Source organism: Lissotriton vulgaris, chromosome 6 (genome assembly GCF_964263255.1).
Source record: "Lissotriton vulgaris chromosome 6, aLisVul1.2, whole genome shotgun sequence".
Taxonomy (NCBI): Eukaryota; Metazoa; Chordata; class Amphibia; order Caudata; family Salamandridae; genus Lissotriton; species Lissotriton vulgaris.
In genome coordinates, this window is record NC_141694.1 from 1,630,111,330 (window position 1) to 1,630,138,905 (window position 27,576).

Consider the following 27,576-nt stretch of genomic DNA (forward strand, 5'->3'; position numbering starts at 1 on the left):
TACTACATGCTATGTTATGGGGATAATGAATAAATTCAAGCGTGGTGCAGTCCTTAAACAGGCTAAGAGATTGGAGACAGACATATTTATGTTACAAGAGACTCACTTGATGGGATCGAGGGCACCATGCCTGGCACGCTTTGGTTTCAACCAGGCATTTCAACCAGGCATTTCACTCAGGGCTCAAGGGGCACAGTAATTCTTTTTCACCGCAGGGTTCCCTTTAGGTTGACCAAGGTATGGATGGATACGGGTCGGAGATACACGGTAGTGAGGGGAACACTTTATGGGGAGTCACTCTTTCTGGGCAGTGTATACACCCCGCTCCGCTGGGTCAGGCATTTATGGACAGAATTCTATGCCTCTCGGAAGAGTTATCGGAGGGATTATCTGTGGTGTGTGGGGACTGGAATGATGTCCTGGAGATAGATAGATGCTGAACGGCGGGTGTGCATCGGAAACTTGAGAATATAAATTGCACCTCCGTCTTCCTTGGGATGGGGCGGATGCATGGGGGGCTTATCATCCAGCAAAGGCCCCATTTCAGTGGCACATGTCACCATGGCACCTGCGCAAACCATCATATAAGTTGCTGCATCATCAGTTGGTGGTTGAATACCTCTCCCTAAATGTTTATACGCCTTCATTTAGGAATGTCCTGTGGAAGGCTTTAAAATCCCCAATACAGAGGTAGACATCAGCTTTTGCGCCGGAGGACGACGTCTTTAAACAGATAAGATAGTGGAGCTGAAGGCTCAGCTGCAGGTTTTGGAGGGCAGGGCTTGTGGGGATGGTGGGGCGACTGCCTAGCACCAACTTCTCTTAACCCAGAAACAATTACAACAGCTGCTCTTAGACCAAGATAGGCAGGCCTGGCAGACGGCACAGAGTCGGATCTATCTGTGGGGTGACAAGTCTCGACATAAATGGCACATTAAAGTCTAGGCGCCGTGATGGATCTCAGACCCTTTACTACGTATTATAGAACTCTTTATGCCAGAAGAGATGTCCTGACTTTCGACCAAATTATCAAATTTGTGCGTACCGTGCATCCCCGACTCTTGTCCGGACGCTGTTCGTAAACAGTTTGACAAACCGATTACAGAGAAAGACTTGTTGGGGGAGTTGGCAGGCCTTCGTTCGGGTAGGACTCCGGGACCTAATGGGTTCCCTTGCGAGTTCCTGAAGGCATATATGCCAGAGTTGGGGAAACACTTGCTGGGTGTGATTCAGGAGTGCTCTGATATGGCGATTCTTCGACCAGACTGGCAACATGCAGAGATTGTGGTCTTCCACAAGCCGGGCTGTCCTCCAGAAGAACCATTCTTTTATCTGCAAATTTTGTGCCTCAATGTTGAAGTGAAGTTGCTAACTAAAGTATTGACCCATCGAATTATAAACTATACTTCCGAACTGGTCCATCCTGATCCGGCCGGTTTGTGCTGCGGCGGTCTACCCGTGATAATTTTTATCGTGTCCACAATGTATTGGCAAAGGTGTCTTGCCTGGAGAGGCTGGCAGCCACTGTGTTGTCTGACATCTACAAGGCCATTGATTGAATTAGTTAGGATTATTTGTTTGCCCTCCTACAGTTACACGATTCTTCTCCTATGACTGTCTCTTATATACTGACTTGTCTGCATCTGATCGGGTGGTGGGCGCAATCTTTGATCCCATTCCTTTATATAGGGGCACTAGACAGGGGTGTCTGTTATTCCCCCCTGCTGTGGAGCAGCTGGCTGTCTGGGTGCGGTGAGATTCCCTGGTGAGGGCCTTCGAGTAGTCTGCAGAGGTAGCCCACAGGATTGGGTTATATGCGGATGATGTCCTGTTTTTTCTCATGGATCCCGCCTTTTCCAGCCCGCAGAGATTATGCAGGTCTTCAGTGCAACATCAGGGTTCCATATGAATTGGAAAAAGTCAGTCATTTTTTCAGTGAGAGGTGTCCAGCATGAGTTAGTGTGGGCATCATACTTGTCGCGTGCTGTGGATAACAGGGGGTCTATATATCCCCTGATCCGGTCACCTCGTGGCTCCACAATATTGGTCCCTTGTTGTCTAGGGTTTGAGAGGGGGTGAGAGTGTGGGCCCGTTGCCTTGTCGTTGTTGGCCATCTTCAAGATGATATGCCTGCTGCGAATGCTGTAGTGAATGCTGTATCGGCTCCACAATTATCCCTATGATATTCCGGGTACGTGGTTCAGTCGGGTGAATGCCGTCCTTAAATCACTTCCTGTGTGTGTGTAGGGGGGAGGGGAGGGAGTTGTCCATGTACCTCTCCAGACCTGTGTTCAGTCCACATGCTACAAGCGAATTGCCAAGGCTGACATACAGTCATATTATTTTGCTTCTCATCTACTCAATGTTAACGACTGGTGGTACAGTGACTAAGAGGATCCGGCTTATGTCGTAGAAAGGTGGGAGATGGGCAGCCAGTCGCTTCTTGACTTCCTTTACAGTCATAGAGGGATGGATCATCTTCCCCCAGCGACCCATGTGGTCTTACGAGTATGGAGACAGACTACTAAACGGTTGGGCTGTTGGGGGAAAGTGACAGGGGGACCCCGTTGTGGCACAGGCTTTTTCTTCTGCAGGTGTCTGCACTACTGGGGTTTTGGGATTGGGATGCAATCTGACTTTCCACATTAGGTGATATAACGAAGAGTACTGTTTTGAAATCTATCCAACAATTACAGGAAGAATATCAACTCCATCGCAGTCAGTTTTACAAATACTTACAATTCCATCATGCTATACTTTCACATATACAGAACCTTCAGGGATTGCCCGAGTTTAGCTCACTGGAGGGTAGGCTGTTGATGGGGGACTTGGGTGCCCATAAGATCAGACAAATATACCAGACCCTGATTACGCTTAAACCCACTACTTTGGTGATCCTGCGGTCGACTTGGTGGGGGACCTGGAGAACTTAGGCGATGATGACTAGACAGAGACACTGACGGCCCATATGGTGTGGACATTTCCTCTCGCCCCCGTCTGATTCAATTCAAGTATCTGCATAGGGGCTAATGTACTAGAAACTGTCTATAGCGGATGAGTGTGTTATCATCCCCCAAGTGTCTATGATGTGGTGTGGAGGCAGGGATCTTCCTCCACACGATCCGGAGTTCGAGTTCTGTTGTGGGAAATCCCTCTCAATCCCAAACTGATCCTTCTGCACAGTACAGAGGTGATGAGGGAAATCGATATAAGCATTATTTACTGTTTTTGGGGCTTACCTTGGCTAAGCGGGATATAGCCCAGATCTAGAAGGCAGAGTCCCCACCTTTAGTCGGAATTTGGAAGAAGGCCATGGACAGATGCATGGGGTTGGAGATTGCGATTTTAAAGATGAGGGGCAGCCCCCAGAAACATGAAAAGATTTGGCAGTTGGGCAGATTTTAGAGGTATAATATTAACACCTGTGCAACCTAATACAGCTTTGATTGAACTGGTGGTACAACCATATGGGTCTGCTTTGTAAGAATGGGTCAAAATATTTTTTGTACAGTATATGTGTCTCTATATGCAGATGATATACGGGCTCTGGGGGGCAGTGCCATGTTTGTACTTGATTTGATTGATTATGAATTACTAGTACAATCGAGACTTGTGGCATTTATGTCTATGCATTCATGGGAGGGACGGTCAAGCCTTGATGTACTGGAAAAAAGTAATAAAACTTGTTATGGACTGAATTCACCTTCTGTCAGAAGGTGTGTACAGGGCTGCGTTGTTGTCTATACCAGCTGCCGAAGTCACCTTCTGTTGGAAGGAGTGTGTGGGGCTGGGTCATTGGATATACCAGCTGCTGAGGTCACCTTCTGTCGGCAAGAGTGTGCAGGCCTGGGATGTTGTCTATATCACCTGCTCAAGTCACCTTCTGTTGGCAAGAGTGAGAAGGGCTGCATTGATGTATTTACCAACTGCTGAAGATACCTCATGTCTGCAGGAGTGTGTACGACTGCATCGTTAGCTATACCAGCTGCTGAAGTCACCTTTTGTCAGCAGGAGTGTGCAGGGCTGCATTGATGTTTATACCAATTGCTGAAGATACCTTCTGTCGTCAGGAGTATGCAGAGCTGCGTTGATGTATATACCAGCTGCTGAAGTCACCTCTGTCGGCAAGAGTGTGCAGGGCTACATCGCTGTCTATAACAGATGCTGAAGTCACCTTCTGCCACCAGGAGTGTGCAGGGCTGCGTCACTGGCTATACTAGCTGCTGAAGTCACCTTCTGTTGGCAGCAGTGTGCAGGGCTGCGTTATTGTCTATACCAACTGCTGAAGTCATCTTTTGTCAGAAGGAGTGTGCAGGGCTATGTTGTTGTCATCAGTCTCACCATTTCCACCACACACAGGATCTTCCTGATAGACCGGTATGGAACACGCAGCAGCTGTGGTGCAGAGAGGCTCCATTGCCTGTCAATGCTAGCACCTTCCCAAGATGTGCTCGGAGGTAAGGAGTTAATTTGCCATGACTCTCAATGTCTGACACTCTAATCACCAAATGGGTGTCCTGGGAGTTGGTAAAATATGTAGATGACGCTTCCAACTTCCACTTCCAAATCCCAGCTCTATGCATACTTTATGAATTATTTGTCTTTATGAAAAAAGTTCTGTCAGACAGCTAAGACTGTCCGAAACAATAGTTAACGATAGAGGAACACAAGAAGAAGAAACAAACATACACATCTTTCCTAGAAATGTCTATAGAAAGATATTAAGCATGCAAACCCATACGAAAATATTGTATATATACCTGAAATATATCATATTTGCTTCCAATTATCACCAATGATACTGGAAATGGGTCAATTAATTCACGATCCTGTCAACAACAATAGAACAACTATTATTTAAAGTAAGTGTAGGAATACACAATATGGACACATTCATTTGTATTATTTATTTTGGATACAACGTTGCTAAACCCCAAGGAGACACAGAGTGCTTTACATCAAAGGGTAATGGAAAAAGAATGTGCACCACAACATCAGGTAGAATTGAAATGACATGATATATAACAGAGTGGCAAGTAAGAGCTTTATAGAATTGTCTTTTGCATCAGTATAACTATAGGACATTTAACACATATATATTTGTAGTCAACTGGGTTTGGGCATATATAGAGATCAACAGTACATCAGTGAGATACATAAGTTATATGCATTTGTAATAAGTAGCAGTTGTGGGAAAGAGTACTAGGTAAGGGTGTAGTTATTATATGAATGACACAGGTCACTTGAACCTTTGCAAGGTGAGAAGGATTTAAACATAATGTGTCTAGCAGCAGTGCAACTGAGAAGGTCTATATATTTTAGTCGCAGTACAGCTATAGTACAATGGAACGTCCATATTAACAGCCAGGTGAGGTTATTGGCACGAATAAAGTGAGCGTCATTAGGGCAGGTTTGATAGGCCATCCTGTAGTTCTGCTTTGAAGATCTGCAATGAGGGAGCAAGTCTACATGGGTTGAAATGGCATTCCAGATCCTAGATTCATCACCTGTGAAGGTGCACTTGATGCTCAACATTTATTTGAAACAAGATGCTTTGAAAAGTAGTTTACATCCGCTTCTTTAGATTTCAGTTTTACTGGACTGATCCGGTTTTTGTTGGAGGTAACAGTGAGAATTTATTATACATGTGTCACGGTGGAAAAATGTCTGGAGTTGCCTGCATCCTTGTACAGTGAAGGCTAGTAGTTCAGGTCGAACTGTCCCTTTTGAGGAAGGGCTAGGCCCACATTCAACAGGGACCTTACCAGTAGGGAAAGTGAGACTAGAAATCACATCGTGTTTTTCAATTCTTTTGACCACCCACGTAGGGGACACGGCTGAGGTGAAGCTCTAAAGATTATACTTTTCTAAGTAAAGGTTTCTGGAAGCACTGGGTGAAAGTCAAACGTGAGCCAAAGAAAGACCCTCTTTATGTGAAAGAAAAAAAACAGAAAAAAGATGGAAGTGAGATGCTACATTTGCCATGAATCAGTTATGTTCGCACTCATTTGTTGTACCAGCTACACAAAAAATACTTTGAAATGAGGGCTATGTGACTTAAGATGGGAGGGAAGTTCTTGGTCTTGCACTTCTGTTATTATCGGCTGACAAGATGAAAGGCTTTGCTATTCATAAAGGCAGATGGGTTCATCGACCTCAATGAGGTAAATGTCAAACAATGCATAAGGCCCCAACAGTAGTAATATTAAGCTATTAGAAATTAGGCTTTTGGTTGAGGGGAGTATGAGCGCCCTCAAGCAACAGCCACAATCCCCGTCAAGGTGAACCAGAAAAAGTCACTAAATTAACCTGTGCTTAAACCTCTGGTAGCTTTGCAAAAGCAGTCAGGATTATCTTAGCGGCAATGTGCAAAGTATTTATGCAGCACTTAAACTGTAAAAAGTTAAAACACAACACAAGAAAAACCACACACCAATTTATATAAATACAATTTAGTACATTATTTGACACCAAAACAACAAAAATTCAATATGCAGAACCAAAGTTATGAATTTTGAAAGTTGTTAGTAAAAACTAGCGCATAACAGATCGAAGTGACAACAGTGGACACCTTGTCGTGTGGGATAGGAGCAAAGTCAAAAGTTATGGCCAGCCGTGATGGAGCGCAGTTCAGATACATGAGGTAGATTGGGTCCAGTCTCTTCTTAGAAGAATTTTTGGAAAAAAATGTCTGAGAAGGGTAAAGTTCAGTGGGGCAAGGCAGCTGGCAGTGCCCGAGGAAGAGGCGCCGTCATAAGGGAGTCGTTATACAAAGTTGCCGTGACAATTTCTACGTTAGGACTTAGGACCCAATTTAAATCTTGGCAAACAGTTTACTCCATTAAAACAGTGACGGATATCACGTCAGACAAAATGTGAATCCCATTATATCCAATGCAAAATACATTTCGGCGGACTGGATATCTGTCACTGTTGTGACGGAGTAACCCTTCCACCAAGACCTAAATCAGTATCTTTTTTGGAAGTTGAAACTTGGCAGCGGGACGAAGCTGCAGACTGTGGCCAATGAGACCTCCACAAGGCCGGATACCCTTTCTGCAGGGAACCGCTGCTGAACAGGATTTACTGCTGCGGGGAAGAATGTAGAAGGAGCTACCATGAAGTCGGAATGATTGGTGATGCATCTTGAGCGGCTCAGCGAGCAGGTATGTTCTGGTATCCTCTTAGTTTTAGGTCACTTTTTGGCTGAAAAGTTTTGAAGTTCCAAGTTTTGGTTTTAGGCTGTCTGGGCACATTAGCATAACTTCTAAGGGTCCAGGACGGGGTGGCACCCCTTGTAGGCTAGGACTCACTTCATGCAGGGTCCAGGTGCAGGGTTCACGTTGTTAAGCTCTTTGTTCCCCTGTTGCACAGAAAAGGAGGCAAGTCAACTAGCCCTTGGAGTCACTCTGGCAGTCCTGGGTTCAAGCAGAAAGGCAGTCCTTCAGCAGATGGTTCTAGAATGTCCTTTCTCCATTTCTAGGCTCCAAGGGGTCTAGGGTAACAAAAGGCTAGTGTGAAGTTGCTTGTGAGAGTGCTAAGGCACCTCCTTAAAATGTAAGTGGAGCTGGGAACGGCACTGCTCCACACATCCTGCTAACACTTAGTCCCACTCTGTCTCACTGTGTGGTAGTTGTAAGCAAAAGTCAACTATCAGCTAATCACAGTCATGTGACCCAGTATACAGGCTGCAGGTACCAAATTGTTAGGAAAAGAAAATGCCAACTTTCTAGAAGTAAATGATGTGCAGCTTGGATGTACTCACAGATTCTAGTTTAAACAAATTAATCGTTTATACGAACTTGAATGAGACTTGAAAAAATAATGTGTGCACCAGGTCAGGCCACCTAGTTCAAAATGAAAAGAACATTACCCAGAAATGTACCCAGTGCACTACGAACAAATCACTATATAGTGTACAATCATTGATGATGTACTGTTGTTCTGATCGAAAACGTGACCAGCATCTGAAAAAAACAGAGCTATTGTGAAAAGGTGACTAAAACACTCTCTAAAACACAGAGTGATGCCAGCTTCAAGATACAGGACTCGCCAGAAGCAGCGAAGAAGCACATGTTGGATTCAACTCGGAAGACGCCAGCTCTATCGAGTAAGCCAATGTGTCATGTGCGTATAAGTACGTGCCGGTAAAAATAAACGTGAGCATCAAAATAGGACTGTCAGAATAATGAAAGCGCCTTAGATGGAAGGAAGCAGTCATAACAAATATGGCAAAAAACGCAAAGAGACCAAACTGAAAACGGAAAAGTGAATGAACAAATAAACGAAAGCAGTGAAAAAATACAAACATGAATAAATGTGAGCTTATTAAGGGAAAGATGTAAAAAAGAAGAAAGAAAATCACCCACACATAGCTAAAAGCAGTACCTAAAACTGAACAGAAAACAATGACACACACTCGGAGAAAAGCAATAGCAACAGTTAAAGACTATCAGTACGTTGTAGCCACCAGAAAAATGGCTACCAAAGTTTGATACCCACAATGACAGGGTAATAAAACCTAATCTAATACATACATGATGAACCTATCTATAATGAAGCGACAAGCACAGAGAACAACTGACAGCAATGTAGTGACGAAATTCGAAGAGTTATAAAAAACAGGACAATTAAAATTGATCATTCAACCCTTTCGGGGACAATGTTTGCATGAACCAGATCCAATGAGACTCATGCTAAGATAAAACTTTGGACAAGTCTCTGTCTGGACGAATCTCAACCATCTCCAGAACCCCAAATCTTAGGTGTGCAATAATATGTTTTGCAGCAAGCCAATGTTGTGCTAACGAAGAACTGATCGTTTTAGTCCTGATTCTACTTTTGTGTTCAGTAATTCGGGTGTGGAGAACCCTCTCTATCTTCCCAACATAATACAAGTCACATGGACATAATCACGTAAATCTCATGGTGACTATTGCAATTTGCATTGAAATTCAGGATAATCTTTTTGCCTGATCGAGGGTGTGACAAACTTCTGCCTGTGATCACAATATTACAATGCGAACAGTTCATGCATTTAGACATACCTTCGTAAGGGACTTGAACATTGTCTGTGGATTTATTAAAAATTTCTTTCAAATTTCAGGACCTCTTGTATGCAAATAGCGGGGATCTGAAAACATTCCTTTAAAGTCAGACGCAGATTGAAGCAAACCCCATCTTTGTAATATGTTCTTTTTTAAGAGGTTAGAGTGGGTTGAATATGTGGAAACAAACACTTCTCTGGCTGAGCCAGGTTCCTTAATTTTCTTTTTTAACAGATCATCGCGATATACTGCTAATGATCTAGTTGCAGCCTGATCTACTACCTGTTGAGGATAACCTCTACTTAAAAACCTCTCTTTGGAATCTTGAATAGTCTGCAAACCTAACTCTGAATTTGAAGTAATGCACCTAAATCTCAGAAACTGACAGAAAGGGAGATGACGTTTCAAAGGCCAAGGGTGAAAGCTTTCATATAACAAGGCATTGTTGCAACCAGTGTTTTTTTAAAAAACAGGTATCTCAATGGTAGTGCCAGAAAGATTGAGTAAAACATCCAAAAAAGCTATGAGCCGAGATTCAATCTGATGGGTGAATTGAATTATTGGGTTGATATCATTCAACTTAAGAACCTGAGATTCTAAATCACATAGTGACCCATGCCAACTGATGAGTATTTCATCGATAACACGTTGATATGCTATCAGTTTAGATGTCCATGAAGTGTTGGAAAGAATGTGATCTGTTTCAAATTTTAACATGAAAATGTTCGCATAGCTGGGGGCTCCCGAAAAGCCCATAGATGTACCATTGGCCTGGAGAAAAAACTGATCTTTTCACTGAAAGTAACTATGAAACAAACAAAAATTGAGGATTTCAAGGAGAAACACTTTGTTACCCCTTACACTGTCTTGTCTCAACAATGCCCATTCTATAGCTTCAATGTCTTCAAGATGTGGAATGGATGTGTACAAAGACACAACGTCTTTTGTACATAACCAAGTATCTCCAGTCTCAGGAATATCAATGTCTTGAAGAATGTTCAACAAATGCGTGGTGTCTTGTAAGTATGACGTACTAGTTTGAACAAAGGTTTGAAGAAAGACATCAAGATATTGACCCAATGGATCATGTATGGATCCACACCCGGAAACTATAGGTCTCAACGGGGGGGGGTCCATCACATTTTTGTGCACCTTTGGAAGCTTGTACAATCCTGGTCTACGGGGGAAAAAAGTGAATAAAAACTCTCTAGTTTTAATACTGATCCATTTCATCTCAACCGCATGTGCAAGAATGTATTCCAACACTGCTGAAAAATCATCATTTGGATCCTCGGATAGTGGTAAATAGGTGGAAGAGTCCTGTAGCATCCGGCCAATTTTGTTCTCATAGTGTGTGTGATCTATTACCACTAATGCTCCACCCTTGTCTACTTTAGTGAAGTGTAAAGTGCCATTAGTTTGCAAAGATTTCAGCGCAAATCTATCAATCAATCAATCGGAGTACTTGTAAAGCGCGCTACTTACCCGTGAGGGTCTCAAGGTGCTGGGGGGGGAGGCGGGGAGGGGGTGCGGGGAGGGTGGGTGCTGCTACTGCTTGAAGAGCCAGGTCTTGAGGAGTCTTCTGAAGGCGAGTAGGTCTTGGGTCTGCCGTATGTGCGTCCACTGCGCGGCTGCTTGCGGCCTGCATATGAGGGTGCTTGGGAGGGAGGAGCAGCTAGGAGGCGGGAGCGGGGAGGCGAATGGGTCTGCAGGGGGGCGGGGCCGCAGGGAAGCAGCGGGAAGGCGGGAAGGGCCGGGTCTGAAGCAGCGGGGGGCGGGGGGAAACCGGCGCACAGGGCAGCAAGGAGGCAGGAATCAGGTGATGAGCAGCAGCGTGGGGGCGACCTGCCTGCGAGTAGGGTCAAAGGTCCCAAATCTCTCTCTTTTTGATAAATTGGGAGTAACTGCCATTTCGGATGGTAATTTAGCAATATCAAACAAATCAATGGTCTTTAGTGAAATGGGAGAAACAAAAGTACTGTGTGGCTTAAATTCAAGATATTCAGCTTCCGTTTTGGATTCAGGTTCAGTGACAATGGTTGAAAAAAAATATTGCAACCGTAATTTTCTGGTAAATTTATACAGAGCAATCTGAGAATCAAGAATTCTAGATTGGAGGGGCATGGCCAAGCGCGAACTGAAGATGGCTGCGTAGTGTGTGAGCTCCGCCCACCGTCCTAGCCCTCGTCTATCCTGAATAATAATCCGAGGCACCCGTCGACAGCCCCTGACACCGGAACAGCAGCAGAGCCCAACCCGCCTGCTCCGGTACGTGGCTCGAGCCAGACGGGGAAAAATTCACCCCCGGAGAGTTTTGGCCTGCAGCGGGGCCTAAAGCCGGGACTCATAGTAGCTGAACTCGCCGGAAGAGAGCTCCAGCCGGCCTAACTTCGCCCAGCGGTGGCACCACAATCCAAGGCGCTGCCGCGATCCTCTCACAATCGGAGCACCCGGGAGGTATTTAAAGGCCTGCGGCAGCAGCGGTGATCGTAAACCCGCTAATTTGAACTTTTGAGGGAGAAAGGCACACTAACTGTGACAAGGTAAAGTGCGCCGGCCGCACAGCAGTCAATGGCGGTGGCGCGACCCTAATGGCGAAGACTCTCCCTCTGCCTGCCCCATCGGTGCTGACCCCAGCCAAGCTTACTGGCCGGAAGAGACCCTGTTGGGAACATATTTCCGGCTCTGAGGCCGAGGAGGCTGCACCTGATGATTCCAGTGCTCAGTGAAACCTCACCCTACAAAGCTAATGAACACTTCTAAGCTGATGCGCCCCGGTCTATGCAGACAGCCATAGCCCTGGAGTGACTTGAGGTAAACCCCCCTCCGGGGGCTCTAGAAGAGTTGTGGAAAACCTTTGGCCCCATGTATGTTTTTCCTGGGATTTCAGCAGCTCTGGTCTGAGAGGCTGTGGTGGGCTTCCAAGGGAGCCAGTTATAGTTACATTATGGGACATATATACAGTCAGGAAAATGGGGCGACCTCTCACCACAGTACCGGACGCACTGCGTGAATGAATGCATATGACTGATGCAACATTAATCCAATTTCATTAAGTTTTATTTCAATTTGATCCAAGGTTTTACGTTTTCCATAATTTGTCCATTCATCACATGGGAGCGATCTTACATTTCACACTGTTTCCTGAAGACGGCAGACATGCCGGTAAGCCTTAATCTGTAGCCTGGAGTTTAAGTAAGTAATCCTCAATAATTCATCCCGATAACCCAATGCATTTCGGGCCCTTCTCCGGCCCTTCGTCAGGGGTATTCTACAATTAAAAAGACATTATCTTAAGACCATGTGTTTAAACCCATCGAACATGTTCAACTCTGTTGCAAAAAACTCACGATTCACTGCCCAGTAACTTGTCTTATAATTAACATCTTCCCGCTAACTATGGCAAACAACGCTATTCCCAAAACTGATGTCCAGATCCCCCATATTCTACCTCCCTCCACTCGCTCAAGTTCAATATCACCATTAAGAACCACTTATATCAATAAAGTAAAACCTGCGGAAAAGAGCTAATGTGAACTGATTGTAATCCTGCTGCACTATCTTATGTGGGACCATTACCTTCAAGAAATGTTATGTTATGTTATGTTATGTTATTTATATTTCTATAGCGCACAGCTGCCCCAGCAAAGGGGCGTCCTGGCGCTTTGACAGATGCTGTAACATAACACACAATGATGAAAAGAATTAGCTAGACGCTGGAAAGAGGAAAGTTTTAATCGCCTGCCTGAAGGCGAACATATCCTCAAGAGCTCGAATATGTACTGGGAGCGAGTTCCATAGGCCTGCCGCTAGCACCCTAAAAGAGCGGCCACCCATCCTGCTCAGCTTAAAGCGTGGACAGACAGCCAGATGAAGCCCCTCAGATCTTAAGGATCTAGACGGCACATAGGGCGTGAGTAGATTGATAAGTGCCGGTGGCGATGAAGATTTCAAGATTTTGAAGGCCAGACACAGCGCCTTGAACATGATTCGCTGTCTAACCGGAAGCCAATGCAAGGCCGTGATGGTACCAGACACTGAACAGTGTTTGGGAAGGCCCACAATGGCTCGTGCCGCGGCATTTTGTACTCTTTGGAGCCTGGAGGCCTCCGCTTGATTCACCCCTAACAACAATGAACTGCCGTAGTCCAGCAGAGATAGTATAGAGGCCTGAACTACAAGCTGTCTGGTAGGGGGATCAAAGTACTTTAAGACTGGTCTGATACCACGCAATATTCCGTAACACGTGGCAGCCACCTTCTTGGTGTGGTCTCTGAAGGTGAGCGCAGAGTCCACCCAGACTCCTAGATTTCTCACTCCAGCCACTGGAATAGGAGTGACACCAAGCTCTGACGGCCACCACTGGTTACCCCATAGCTCAGCGTGCTTCCCTAGGACCAACACCTCCGTTTTGGTGGCATTCAACTGGAGGCAGTTGGATGGAGGCATTCAAATGTAGCCACTCAACTGTTTCACGCTCATCTAATTGTTGTGTTATCCACCTAACTCTGTATTATAAGCACCTGTGTTGTTTGCTCCACCCTCTACTCTCTCTACTCTCTCCCCTCGCAACGGAATTACTAGCAAAAGAAATACAAATTGGTGTGCACTCTGTCATTACTTTTTTATTGAAACATATAAACAGTCCCCAGCGCTAATACCAAGGCTTACCCAGATGGTTGGCCCCCTGAGTTGGTACAGCTGCTAAGGGCGAATTCGAGAGGCCTGTCCCCCCAAGGGAAGCAGCCCTTGTTAAGAGGTCACCAGGGGCCTGCGCATTGAGTTTGGGGCCCTAATCGATTGATTCTGCAGTTGAGTGCTGTGAGGGGTGGGGCCTTGGCCTACCCTGAGTTCCCCAGTCCGGTTTAAATCACTTTTAAAGCTCTAACATGGAGCGCATCAAGAGTGCTGGGTCCTGTGGGACGAAGCGGTCCAAACCATTAAGCTGGACAGGTACACAGTTTTTAAGGACGCTCAGCAGGGCAGGCTATCCGAAGATGCCGCCCGAGGGAGCCTGGTGGAGGAGGAGCAGGAGCTTTCGCTTAAGGATGTCATGGAGCCCATTACAGGAGTCAAAACTTCCTTGGACACTGTGGCAATTGATGTTAATCTTATCAGGGCTGATCTAGGGAAGCTCAACGAAAAGGTCAAGCAGGTGGAAATAACGACCTCCAGCCTCGTTGATGATGTCAAGCAATTACAAAGGGAGGTCCACGAGCTCCAGAGCTCTCGCACTCTCGCAGGTCTCAAGTTGGACGATTACGAAGGCTGACTTCAGCGCAATAATCTTCGCATCCTAGGGGTTCCGGAGAAATCGGAGGGGCAATCCCAGGACCTGTTTATTGAGGACCTCATTCTCAAACACTTGCAACCTAAAGGCCTCAGTAAATGTTTTGTGTTTGAGCGTGCCCACAGGGTCTCGGGTAACTGCTTAAACAGAAGAAAAGGAGGTCGTTCCTTTCTGTGAAACGCGAGCTGAGAGAGAAGGGCCTGAAATACTCCATGCTCTTCCCGGCGTGCCTACGGGTCGAGGCAGAGGGAAGAGCGTGGTTTTTCGACCAACCTGAAGCGGTGGCAGAGTGGATCGAATATCAAGGAGCAAAGAGCCCGACGGATCGTGGCGCTGGGGAGCATTCAGACATCGGACTTGGGTGCGGTCCTCCTCAACGTTCCAGAGGGGCTCTTAGTAATAGGGGGTGACTTTAATGCAGTGGTCTCAGGTACATTGGATAGGTATTCCCCAGGGAGCTGAGACCATCGGCTCGTTGGTTGTCTGATTTTCTTGAGGCAATGGGGCTGGTTGATGGATGAGAGTATACCATCCAGACCAGATACAACACACCTTTCATTTTGGGGCACACCACAGTCTCTCCCGTTTAGACTATTGTCTCGTTCCTGCTGCACAAGCCAACTACATAAACAAAATCATACACTATATCTACGACCACTCGCCCCTCTGGGTCCATCTACTCATTTGTCCGGGTACGGCGGGAAGGCTGGCTCCCATTAACCCTTGGTATCTGCGCAACCCTAAGATCCGTAAAGACCTTATTAAGACCATTGACAAATATTTCTCTGACAATGTGGGGTCTGTGTCCTTTTCCCAGACCTTATGGGAAGTGTTTAAGACTGCGATTCGGGGACAGGCACTGTCACTAATAGCTGGCTCCAAAAGAGACAAGCAGAGGGAAGTACTCAAGCTCGAGGATGACATTTACAGGCTAGAGAGCGAGCTGGAATCTGGGGTGACACGGGAGAAGCTCCATCTGCTGAACCTGAAACAGAATGACTACAGACTATAGTCTCCGATGGGGCCATGGCCCTAAGCAGGGAACAGCAGGGTAGACTTTACGATCTGGGAGATGAGGCCGGGAAGTTTATAGCGTGTTTGGAGAGGGAATGGGCGAGGTAGCTGGTCCCGGAGCTTATAGTGGAGGGTGGCATCTCGTTCACGGAGCCTCAGGACATAGTAGATAGGTTTGCTGGTCGTTTTCAAACAGTCTATACGTCAGAGAACTCCCACACAGAAGCAGACTCTCAGGACTTACTACGAGATATTAAGCTCCCCTGTCTCTCCCTGGAAGATCAAGACTTTATGGACAGCCCTCTTACAACTGACGAGATAGCGCAAGCAATCCGCTCTTTGAATTCTGGGAAGGCTCTGGGCCCAAACAGACTCCTCATTGAACTTAAACTTAAGCCAGATAAACTTGCCCCCCATTTGAAAGCTATGTTTAAAGAATCTAAGGAAGCAGGGATGCTGCCCCGGGAGCAGAGAATAGCTACCATTGTGACTATCCATAAGGAAGGGAAGGTCAAAACAGACTGTGCCTCGTATAGGCTCATCTCTCTTCTGAATGCAGAACCTAAGATATTAGCCAAACTGTTAGCTAACCAGCTGGTGAACGTAATCAGTGGCCTAGTGCATCCAGATCAATCTGGTTTCATACCCCATAGAAACACAGCCCTCAACCTGCGCAGAGTTCATGGAGTGGTGTATAGAGCCCACACCCTTTGAGAGCCAGTTGTGATTGTGTCACTAGACGCGACCATGGCCTTTGTAACAATTGAGTGGCCCTTTTTATGGGCAGTCTTGACGAAGTTGGGATTCGGTCCGAAACATATCCACTGGGTGCGTCTTTTATATTCCAAACCACTGGCTCAAATGGTGGTAAATAACAAAGTTTCGGCCACTTTTTTGCTTAGTCGGGGGAACTCGTCAGGGTAGCCCACTGTCCCCCCTCCTTTTCTCCTTGGCCTTGGAACCCCTTGCTGCCTGGATCCGTTGGGATCCTATGGTAAGGGGGCTGCGGTGGTCCCCGGATGGGAAGACTGAATATCTTTATACGTAGACGACATATTACTCTATTTGGCCTCTCCTAAGAAATCCCTTACAATAGTGCTAGACATCCTTACAATCTTTGGCAGATTCTCTGGTCTCCCTCAACTGGGGAAAATCCCTACTGTTTGTATTGAGCGGGGACCCCCTTGTTCCACCCCGGCACTGTCAAATAAAAATCAACACAGCCGAATTTAAATATCGGGTCGGGGAATTTTGATCTCACTTTACCCCTCGGTCCGCTATGCCCAAAATCTTCTTCCCCCTCTTCAAAGACTCAAAAGTGACATTGCTAGTTGGAAGACACTCCCCATCTCACTCCTGGGCAGTGCCGCCCTATTCAAAATGATGGCCTTACCACAATTCCTCTATGCCCTACAAAACACCTTAGATTTAGTTCCAGCACATTACTTCCAGGAGATCGAGGGCCTGCAGAGGGACTTATTATGGGACGGCAGACCCCGAATTGCCCTGAACAAACTAACGCTAAACTGGTACGACGGAGGCATTAGCCTCCCAGATATCACGAAATATTACTGGGCATCCCAACTGGCGGCCATCAATCATTGCACGTATGGTTGTGCGGATGACCGGGGCTACGCCATGGACAGATGGCTCCTTCCGGGGGGGGAATTACGGTAGAGATTTGTATTCCCGACTTAAACGATTTGTCTTGACGGGCCCCACGAAACACTCCATTCAAATTTGGCATAACGCCACCGACTCACTTGGTTGGAGACATAAATTGACTTTGCCCACCCCTCTTTGGGACTATGAGAAGTTGGGCGATCTGTGGAAAACGAAGGGCTTCAATAGGTGGGATCTGATCGGTATTTCGGCTATCAAGGATATCTGGGGAGGAGGAGTCAAGTCCTTCAGAACGCTTCAGAGTGAATATAGCTTGCAGACACCGAATATTTTCGTGATGTACTGGTTTCACACTCACTCCAATCTTTGTTGCCTAAGGGTTCCAATCCCCTGGAGGCTTCTCCCCTGAAAGACAGTTTTAGACGGTCACCTCCCTGACAAAACAATCTCATTAATATATAAAAAGTTAATCAATCACATGGCAGACCCTCTGCGGACACTGCGGGATAAGTGGACACAGGATGGATAGAACTAGAGGATGAGGATTGGCAATCTGCAGTATCCTCCCCTAAAGAGGTGGCTATTCCGGCACGCTTGCGACTGGTTCAGCTCAAAATCCTCCATAGGATCTACATAACAGGGCCCCGGTTAGTGTACATGGGGTGGTCTGATATAGGCAAATGCAAAAGGGGTTGCAACCTCACCGGAACATTCATGCACACCATTTGAGAATGCACACATATTAGTTCTCACTGGCTCCAAATCAACAACACAATCAATGAGGTGTTACGTGTCTCTCTCCGCCCGGAGGCGAGACAATGTATTTTAAATATTTGGGAGCCCACAGATTGGAAAACTTCCCAGACGCAATGGGTAACAGTGGGGTTCATGTTGGCCAAACGAAACATCGCCCAACTGTGGGGGGGCAGCACAACTGCCCACTCTGAAAGCCTGGGGGAAGAACCTTGATTGGTGAATTTTTAGTGAAAAAACTGTATATTTGGCACGGGTGTCCTAGGAATGGTCCCGTATCTGGAATCCGTGGAATGTTTATAGAGGAGAGATCTGTGTACTGCCTCGAAGTGTTGAGCATGATGACCCTATATCCCCATAATGTTCCTCTATGGTGAAGTCAGTGTATCCATCCACCCTTGCGTACTGTAATGAATAACCTGCACAACCCTCCACATTGTATTGTTTACCGATGTATGTTTCAATAAAAAGATATATAAAAAAAAGACTTAAAGATTGATAAGTAGGTACAAATGAACACCCCTTATTCAATACTGCTATTTGATTATCAGTAAAAAAAATTGAGGAGATGTTAACAACTAGTGTTTCTTTGTGCAACGTGATGTCCCTGTTTTTGCTGAATCAGTGACCTCTACGGGTTTGGCTAGTTCTACTATTGCCTGCGTTGGTGGTTTGTTTGCGGCAGGGCTGGTCTCCAAAAAAGAAACCTTAGCAGTGCTCGAGCCAACTGTGGCGATGTCACTGGCAGGTAATTGGATAACTGAGTATCACTAACTGAGGTTAGACTCTCTTCGGATGAGGTTGTACTTGGCTTCTGCCAGGTCCGTTTTTGGGCGTATACCTCGGCCCAAGAGTAAACTTCATCCAACTTATGGTCTATCGTGTCATGGCGAAATTTTATGATCTTGCGTTCATGAATCTCTTTGGCGTCCACATCGAGTTTTGTGTTGATTTAATCTAAAGTGGTGGTCCAAATATCAGTTCCCATACGTGACACTAAATTGGCCTGAAGATATTTAATTTCAGATTCTAAACCTGCTAACACCTGTGACAACTCTTCAACGATTAATAAAATTAAATCCAAGGAACACATGTTTAAAATCGCATACCATTTCTCCATAAATTTCTTGCTCATTTTGAACAGCATTGGCTTAATAGCAAGACGTAATCCCCTAGGTATGCGACTACCTTTATGATATTGAATCAGAGTAGTGGCATGCATACGTTGATTTATCTTTCTACGCATTAGGTACTCCAATTGATGGATTTGTTGCTGAACAGGATCTGAAGTGATAACGAAAGTCCTGACTTCTCTAATGAGCCCATAAATGTCAGTCGCTTCAGAAGCTGAATAAACTTTAGTTTCTGCTCTATTTTCAGTGAGATGTAGTATATCATCAAAGACATGGTAGCAATACAACAATTACAAGGGTGGTGCAACAATAGCTGCTAGGCAGAAAATTGAACACACAGTAAATGATGCGCAGCTGGGATGCACTCAAAGATTCTAATTTAAACAAATTCATTGTTTATTCAATCTTGAATGAGACTTGAACAAATAGCGTGTGCACCAGGTCAGAGGCTCTGCAGGCCACCTAGTTCAAAATGAAAAGAAAATTACCCAGAAATGTATCCAGGAGTACCCAGTGCACTACGAACAAATCACTATATAGTGTAAACAACGTTATCAAAACAATCGCTGATAATACTGTCGTTCTGATTGTAAACAACAGTAATCCAACTAGTTTCCAATGAATCAAACTGAGAATCAGATCTTCAAACCATGAATTGATTGTAATCTGCTTTATTCTTGATAGTCGCAGATGTAGTTTAGATCAAAAATGGGAAATAATGCAGCTTGCAATCAGCTTGTTTAAGTTTGGGCACTTTGCATTAATGTCAGGCATGCTTTTACTTCCGTCGCTTATAGCTCACTTTTTAACACCTATTAGTTTTTCAGTCCCCGTTTTTTCGTCACTTGATTTTAGTTCACGATGGCTTTTTAACACACTTTTTGAGGCTGAATTCTATCAGTTACAATAATAGCTTCTTTCTCCTGCCCTCTCGTGAGCCATAATGTTTTACCATTGCTGTTAAGTTTCATGTCGCTGTATACTTTTCATTAAAATCAGTGTATTGATACATTGCTGATTCCCCTGACGAAGGGCTTATGTGAAAAGCCCAAAATGCATTGGGATATTTGAAGTTCTGTTGTTTTATGCTGATTACAAGCTGCATTATTTACCATTTTTTGAACTACACTACATCTGCGACTATCAGGAATAAAGCAGATTACAATCAACTTCATGGTTTGAAGATCTGACTCTCAGCTTAGATTTGTTGGAAACTGGTTGGATTACTGTTGTTTACAATCAGAACAACAGTACATCATCAACAATTGTTTTGATAACGTTGTGTACACTCTATAGTGATTTGTTCGTAGTGCACTGGGTATTCCTGGATACATTTCTGGGTAATTTTCTTTTCATTTTGAACTTTCTAGAAGTGGCATTTTCAGGTTTGTGACTTAAAATCTGCCTTTCCAATATAGAGGGTTTTGAATTACAATTCTTTAGAGAGCAAACATGACATTGTTAGCTGTTCTGAAACGTACTAAATGTTATAAGGTAACCCCATGTTATCCTATGGGAGAGGCAGGCCTCACAGTAGTGAAAAACGAATTTAGGAGTTTTTCATTACCAGGACATGTACAACTTAAAAGCCCATGTCCAACTTTTGAAATACAATCTGCCCTGGGCTGTTTAGGACCTACTTTAGGGGTGACTTACATCATTAAAAGGGAGTCTTAGGCCTGGCACGGGGTTTATTTTGCCAAGTCGAATTAACAGTTTAAAATGGCATACAGGCTGCAAATGGCAGGTCCGAGGCATATTTAAGAGGCTACTTAAGTGGGTGGCACAATAAGTGCTGCAGGCCCACTAGAAGCATTACATGTATAAACCCTGGGTATATAGTATACCACTTTACTAGGGATGCATAAGCATATTAAAAATTCCCAGCTGTTTAAGTACAATGCACCCCACCCTATTGGCTGTTTAGGCCCTACCTTAGGGGAGATGTATATGGCATGTTTTAGTTCAAGCTCTTGGCATGAGGTAACATGCATTGTTTCATTTGTTTCATTTTTTCTAATTTTGTGTCAGGTTCTATCAGCGCACTTCGGTGCAGTTTATTTTTGGATGGGGAAGCTTTCTGTGTTTCTCTTGGTTCACAGGGTGGCGTGCAAAGTCACGTGTTAGCAACTGGCCTCAGGTGCACTGAGTCAAAGTGGAAAGCGACGAGAATATGATGAGAACCAGGCCACGGAATGGTGGAGCGTTTTAACAAGCATGGCTGCAGATATTGTCACCCAAAATGAGTAAAAGCGTTTTCCCCTTAGATAGAGAATAGGTACATCATTCGTTCTTCTTGAAGGCAATTACTGTTTACAATTTTTTCTTCGCGTTGGAGCAGTGTTAACTGGCTGCATGATATATTGTATGATTTAGTCTCCTTTTCACAGATCTTTGTTAAATACGATGCAGCAGGGATGATTAGGATTTAATTCGAATCTTGGTTAATAGAGGTGGGTGTTTTTAGAATGTGCGTTGCACTGAAGTGATTCTTTTTTTCTTTTTTCGGGGGGTTGAGTTTTGGCAATATTTGATGCACTACATTTTCATAAAGGGCCTGTATTTAGAGGTGACTACCATAATGGGTTTTTTAAACTTTCATGTTACAGCTACCCCTGAAGAAGAGAGTAATTCCCGAAATGCATTGAGTTTATCAGACACAAGGATGAAAGATGTATCGTTATACTTAAAAAAGCAACATCAAGGACTTATCTTTTATGGATCACCACTGCTGGAAACATTATCCTGCCAATACAACCTGTGAAATGTGAATGTCTTCGAGTTCAGCTTGTTTGTAGTAGAAAAATGGGACAAGAGTGTTATAAGAATTGGTAAGAAATGTTTAAAAGCAATAATGATATGGATCGGATTGTGTACGACAGGGTCTTAGGGCCACCCTGCAAAGGATGTGGAGCTCGGACTATTGAACCAAGTGGGTCACAGTTGTGTCTAAATGGGTTATTTTGCCAGGTTGAATTGACAGTCTAAAACTGAAGACAGGCTCAAGAGCAGGCCATATTTTAAATAACTACTTAAGTGGGTGGCACAATAAGTGCCACCACAGGCCCACCAGAATAATTTTATTTACAGGTCCTGGGCCCATATCGTACTACTTTACTCAGGATTTATAAGTAAATTAAATGTGCTAATCAGATGCAGGCCAATTTTACCATGTTTTAACCACATGGCTGCTAGGCGTTTTCCCGTCCTGCGCTGAAGCTCCAAAATAACCATTATTCATGACGAGCTGGCCTTGTCATCCGGGCACGGCAGGTAAGCGCCATGACGAGCCCAGCTCGTCATTAGCTTCGAAGGGGTTAAGGAGTGAGCACACGTTTGGAGGAAGATCACCCTAAGGCTCACAGGTCTAACAATTCTCAACAGAAATTGGAGAGGAGTTTTCACTAATTCAAGGCACTCATAATGACTGGTGCATCTGTCCGAAAGAAGAATCAATTAATTGACCTCTGAAGTCCGAGTTGGCCATTAAAAGGCACAATAATCACACAACCTACCCACCTAGGTTTGTTTCTCCAAGTATACATGAGCTGATAGCAGGGAGCTTCCTTAAAGCTTTTACAATTAATGTTTAAAACTTTCTTCTAACGTTTCTGCCAGCAGGATTAGTAGTCAGGGACTGGGGTAGCTTTCCAGATAGTTTCCATGATGAGGTGTTGAAATTACATCTACTATGCTATGAGCAAATAATAAAGGATGAGTGTGAAGTCTGACCCCGATGCTGTGAAACATAGTTCATGTTTTATATTAAAGAGTAGACTCAGATTTGTGGCCATACATAAGCCTGTTCAGAAGTCATACAGAAAGTGAGTTGGTTTCATTTCTCAATATAAATCAGGAGCTAATGAGCCGCCCATGGCACACTATAGGCAATTTCCATGTTCCAACAGTGAGGTACCGTGACTTGAGCTTGTACTCCTGAGCCCCTCAGTGTTGTGTACTGCCATTAGTGTGCCCCCCAGAAGTTCCACGTTTTTCCCGCCACAATCTGTTAAGGACTTCTTTAGACCTCATATTTTGATCCTTTATCCTCTATGAGACTCTCTGGTGTCAAAATATTGATTTACACCCCAAAGTTATATTCCGTTCATATTGATTCTCTTGGGACGAGTCGGGTAGAACAGTGGCCTCATACTGAGCGCCTTGCACAACTGCAGACATCACGGGTGCTGCAGCAATGAGATTTGGGGTGGTCATGCGATGTGGCAACCATATTGGGTGTGGCCCTATTTAAAACTGCACCAAAGCGCCATCTGTGTGACAGAAAGCCTGTGAGCAGCGCTCGTCAGCTTTCAAAATTCTGAAGACTGGTGCTTGTTTTTGGAGTACCAGCTATGAGCTTGTAAAGCATAGCTAGTAGAAGCGCTCAAGACCCAGAGAAGATGCTTGAGGTGATCTGTGAGCAATAAACCTTTTGGTGTGAATCCCGCCTCAAGCACGACAGGCCTCTTCAAGAGAAGGTTGGTGCACAAAGGAGGAGCATTTTCTTGATTTAAGTAGCCTTGGACAAGTTGCAATCTGTTTTTGGATTCTGAAGTAAAGAGAACATTTCTTTCTTTATAGTGAAATCTTCTCTGGTTAAGAAGGAACATTACTGGAGCTTTAGAGAACTTTCTGAGAGGAAATGCTTAACTTTGATGCACAAAGTATTTGAAGTGAACCTGTCACTTTCATACTCAATGACATAACGTCTGTGAAAGTTACTTCTGACTGTTATGCCATTGTTATACTGGAAGTAGAGAGTTGATGTGAATTGGAATCCAGAAGCAGGTTGTGTTAACTTGTTCTTGCGTTTCTTTACGTAGACATTTCATGACTGAGGCAACTTTGATCGACCCTAAGACTGCAAGCACCTAGCAGAGGCAGGATGCTAGTAGCATTCCTGTCGACCAAGAAAACATCTATCTTTCTTCTCTTCCCTCCACCTTCATATTCGCTGCTCAGCTGTCCAAACAGGGACTGGAAGGATTCACTTTGCTCCTGCCGATGTTTCCGGAATTCAGGTGAGTGGATCTTGACCCTCAGGGTGTTTAATGTAAAGTTGATCTAGGGTTCTGTTTTAAGATTCTTATTTGACAAAGATTTTCCAATACACTACATGTTTAATAATGTGCTGGTAATTGGCAGTTTGGGAAAACTATCAAAGAAATGTTATTTGCAAATCGAATTGGTCTTGCCAGTAATAAGCTGTGGTAAAGTTACTGGCTTTGCAAATGCTTGTTTGCTTTGTAATCTGAAAAGTAAAACTAAAGTTCAAAATGGCGGCTGGAGCGTCCGTATGCACATTTGCATGTGTACTGGTGGCCATGCTAGAAATCTTTTTCTTTTAATTACAAAAAACATTCTTAGGTGGCCATTGGAGAGTTGCTACGCAGGCGCATAGGTGGCCATCTTAGAATGGTTTTTGTAACAAAGGAAAAGAATTCCAAGACGCCCACCTATCGGCACACATGCCATCTTGTTTTTTTGTTATACTTCTACTCATGTAGGCCTATATCATGTGCAAACCATCAGGCTATTAACAGCCAACAAATCCTTGAATTTTGAACCTGTTATTTTGCAGTCACTATTTCGAGTATATGTTTAAAATTCCGAGTATGAAACAGGCTACAAGAGAAAAACCAGAAATGGCTTAAAGTATCCCACTGCTCATGGATCTATTTAGCAGCCATGCCTGTGTCTCTCAATTTTATCCACTCCCTAGATATAATTTTTCATATGTTTTTCCCGGCCCTTTATGCCAAGTAGTGTCAATTACATATTTATCAGGCTTAAGTTGTCCCATGTTAGGCTTACAAGGGGCATCCAATAAAGAAACTCCTGCTAAGCTAATGCACATGAATTTGTTAATAAAAAAACAAAACTCAAAGTACTAGAAGGTGCTACTCATGGCTGACACATTTTAACCCGAGAGATCTAAGCTAACGAAAGAGTGCTGATATTCAGAGAAGTACATTACCTGGCTGATATCTGTGCACTCTAGTTCTTCCGCCTCCATGGAAGTTGTAATCTTCCGTCTCGGTCTGTGACCACCAGTCTCGGCGTTTCAATTTTGAAAATGTTTTCTCTTTACACCTTCATCTCCCAGGGGTGGACACAGCCACTGAGCTCGGCCTGTGCACATTGCTGATGGAGTGACGTGCTTACTGTGCCAGTGCTACTTCAAATGCTGATGCAACCTGCACCCCAAAAGGGAAGGAAGACCCATTGTCGAAGAAGGGAGTGTCACTAGCTTCTATGGCGCCTTAGGGACCAACCACACAACTCCATTTAATACGCAAAGTATGGTAGAAGAACACTAAAACGCTTTTAAAACTATAAAAGAGATAGCTAGTGCTTTGTAAAAGCTTGTTTTTGTATTAGATGTAAAATGTATGCCTTTTTCTGTACCATCACCATCACCAAGGGCTGTCCGACAGATACCACTCAACACATATTTGAACAGGGGCCCAATTACTGTATAGAGTTTAAACTGCCACACTCATTCGAGTGAATGCACAGGGATCTCCTCTTGATGTAGGATCAGCAGAGAAACTCATTCTGCAAAGGGGTGCCTGGTATGTGTGGCAGAAAGGTAAACATTTAACGCGGATCGCTGAGATTTGGAAGTCAGTCGTGACAAACAGAACACAGTGGAACTGACAGCAAAGCTATCTGCCAAATCAAGCAGTCTAAACTTATAGTGTTCTCCAGGAGGGTAGCGAGAACTTCTCCTACCTGGCATTCACTGGCATAGCAAGGGTACCAGGGGATCTTCATGAAAGCAGAAAAATGCCCCATTGTCTAGTTTGGTAACACTAGACAGCTATGGTCGGGATACAGTGGAGCCCACTGCAACCACTGAACGCCTGAAAGCTACGTCCATGCTGGCGTTGTCTGCCTAAAATGCAAGGAATGGAAAATCACTAGTGTCTTGTGTAATGCCAATGAATGATCCCAAGAAGTAGTAAAGTGTATGAGTACAAAGTATTCAGAGTACCTCTTATTAGTCGCGTTGCACAGGTAATTAAGACATAATTCAACGTTTCAACTTTCAGCTTGCATGATACAAATTTGCATGTTCTTTTATGTGAACTATTTGTACATCTATTACTACACAATATATGTGAAAATATCAAACCTACAGGATGGTCTTTGGGCAGAGTTCGGCACATCTTCAATTTAATTTCATTTGCCAATTTGGAATTTGCTTTCCCCAATTCAGTTAATGTTTTTTCCAGATGGTTTCTAGTGACTTGCAGGAGTCTTTCCATGGTAGACCACAGCTCATTGGGTCTCGACAGATCCAAAACAAGAACTATTGAGAATGCCCTGCAGAAAAGCGACAAAAAAGTTTGCATGAGCTCTGGAACACCGAACAAAAACAAAAGCGCGAAAAACACTGTTAGAGCAAAATTTCATTAAGATTAGTATTTATTTGCGCCAGTTTTTCAATACAGCACAAAAGCCATGAAAACCCGAAGCAGTGCACAAGACTACTGCTAGCACAGCTCTTCCTCTTACAGCCGGTGCAAATATAGTAAGTGGCCTCATTTGGCATGAAACAACACTTTATTCTATAAGGGGGGCTCATTAGAAAAAACGTTAAGATCACCTTAAACATGTTCTTAGAAAAGAAGCAACCAGTGAATGTCCTAAAGAAGAAGTTACATACATTTAATAAAGCTGTTTATGGTGGATATTCTGTCTAATCGCAGATTCATCACCTTTAAAATACTCCCAGATGCCAGCCTAAGGGCCTGATATAGAGTTTGGCTGACAGGTTTCTCCATCACAAATGTGACCGATATGCCGTCCGCCATATTATAAGTGCCATACGATATAATGGACTCGTAATACGGCAGACGAATATCTGGCCTGTTTGTGACAGAGTATCCCGGTCCGCCAAACTCTAAGTCAGGCCCAAGATCTGGAGACATTTTCCAGCAATGCTCCTATGCAGTGGTAGGTGGTGCTGCGTGGCTCCGTAGTGACTCCATACTGCCTCGAAAGTGATAGAGCAGAGCATTATCTAAGCACAACCCATGTAAACTGACAGTTTCATCAAGATTTCTTCTCCCGCGCCCCCAGACCTGGAGCATATCACAAATTGCTGATGACAGTGCACGGATTCCTTACTTGGGACTTCATTATGATGTTCAGGTGTCAGTGAGGAATCGGCAGATAGATAGTGTATCCAGCGGAAAGGGCATTACCAAAAGTAAGTAAATTGTTCTTTTATTGGATACTTTTAACTGCATATTTCTGACCTTTAGAATAAAGGAGGGGAGTCTGGGCGAGTAGACTCAGACGATAAAGTATTGCAGGACGAGAGAGGCAAAGTGACCTCTACACTGGACATGGCTGACAAGGCAGTAAGGCTTCAATAATATAAGTACAGAGGCCCACGTCGCAGCCTAGCCAGAACTGATACTCTAACCCAGGGCACAAGTCCTAAAAAAAGAAGTGGGGGGACGCAGTCACCGAAGTGACGTCACAACAGGAAGTGACGTCACGAAAGGTGCACGGGCCGGGAGCAGGGGGGGGATTAGCGATAGGGGTGCGGGCGTTGGGGGGGGCAGTTTTTTAATATTTTTATTCTTCTTCAACTTCCAGGTTAATTGGCCATGGGAATGTGATTAATGGCACCTGTTCTGGATTTTCAGGGGTGTGGAGGGACAGAGAAGATGTGTGTATGTGCGCGTGTGTGTATGGGGGT

General features: G+C 44.5%; 1 protein-coding gene across 1 annotated transcript in view; it reads right to left on the reverse strand.

Moving 5' to 3' along the window:
* DYNC2LI1 (dynein cytoplasmic 2 light intermediate chain 1) overlaps nt 1-27,576 on the reverse strand; it is a 267,996-nt gene that overhangs the window by 71,219 nt on the left and 169,201 nt on the right. The window contains exons 6-7 of the mRNA XM_086927800.1: nt 26,003-26,189; nt 4,761-4,829 (exon numbers count right to left, since the gene is read on the reverse strand). Of these exons, the coding sequence (XP_086783926.1) occupies nt 4,761-4,829; nt 26,003-26,189 (256 nt within the window). The remainder of the gene's footprint in view (nt 1-4,760; nt 4,830-26,002; nt 26,190-27,576) is intronic.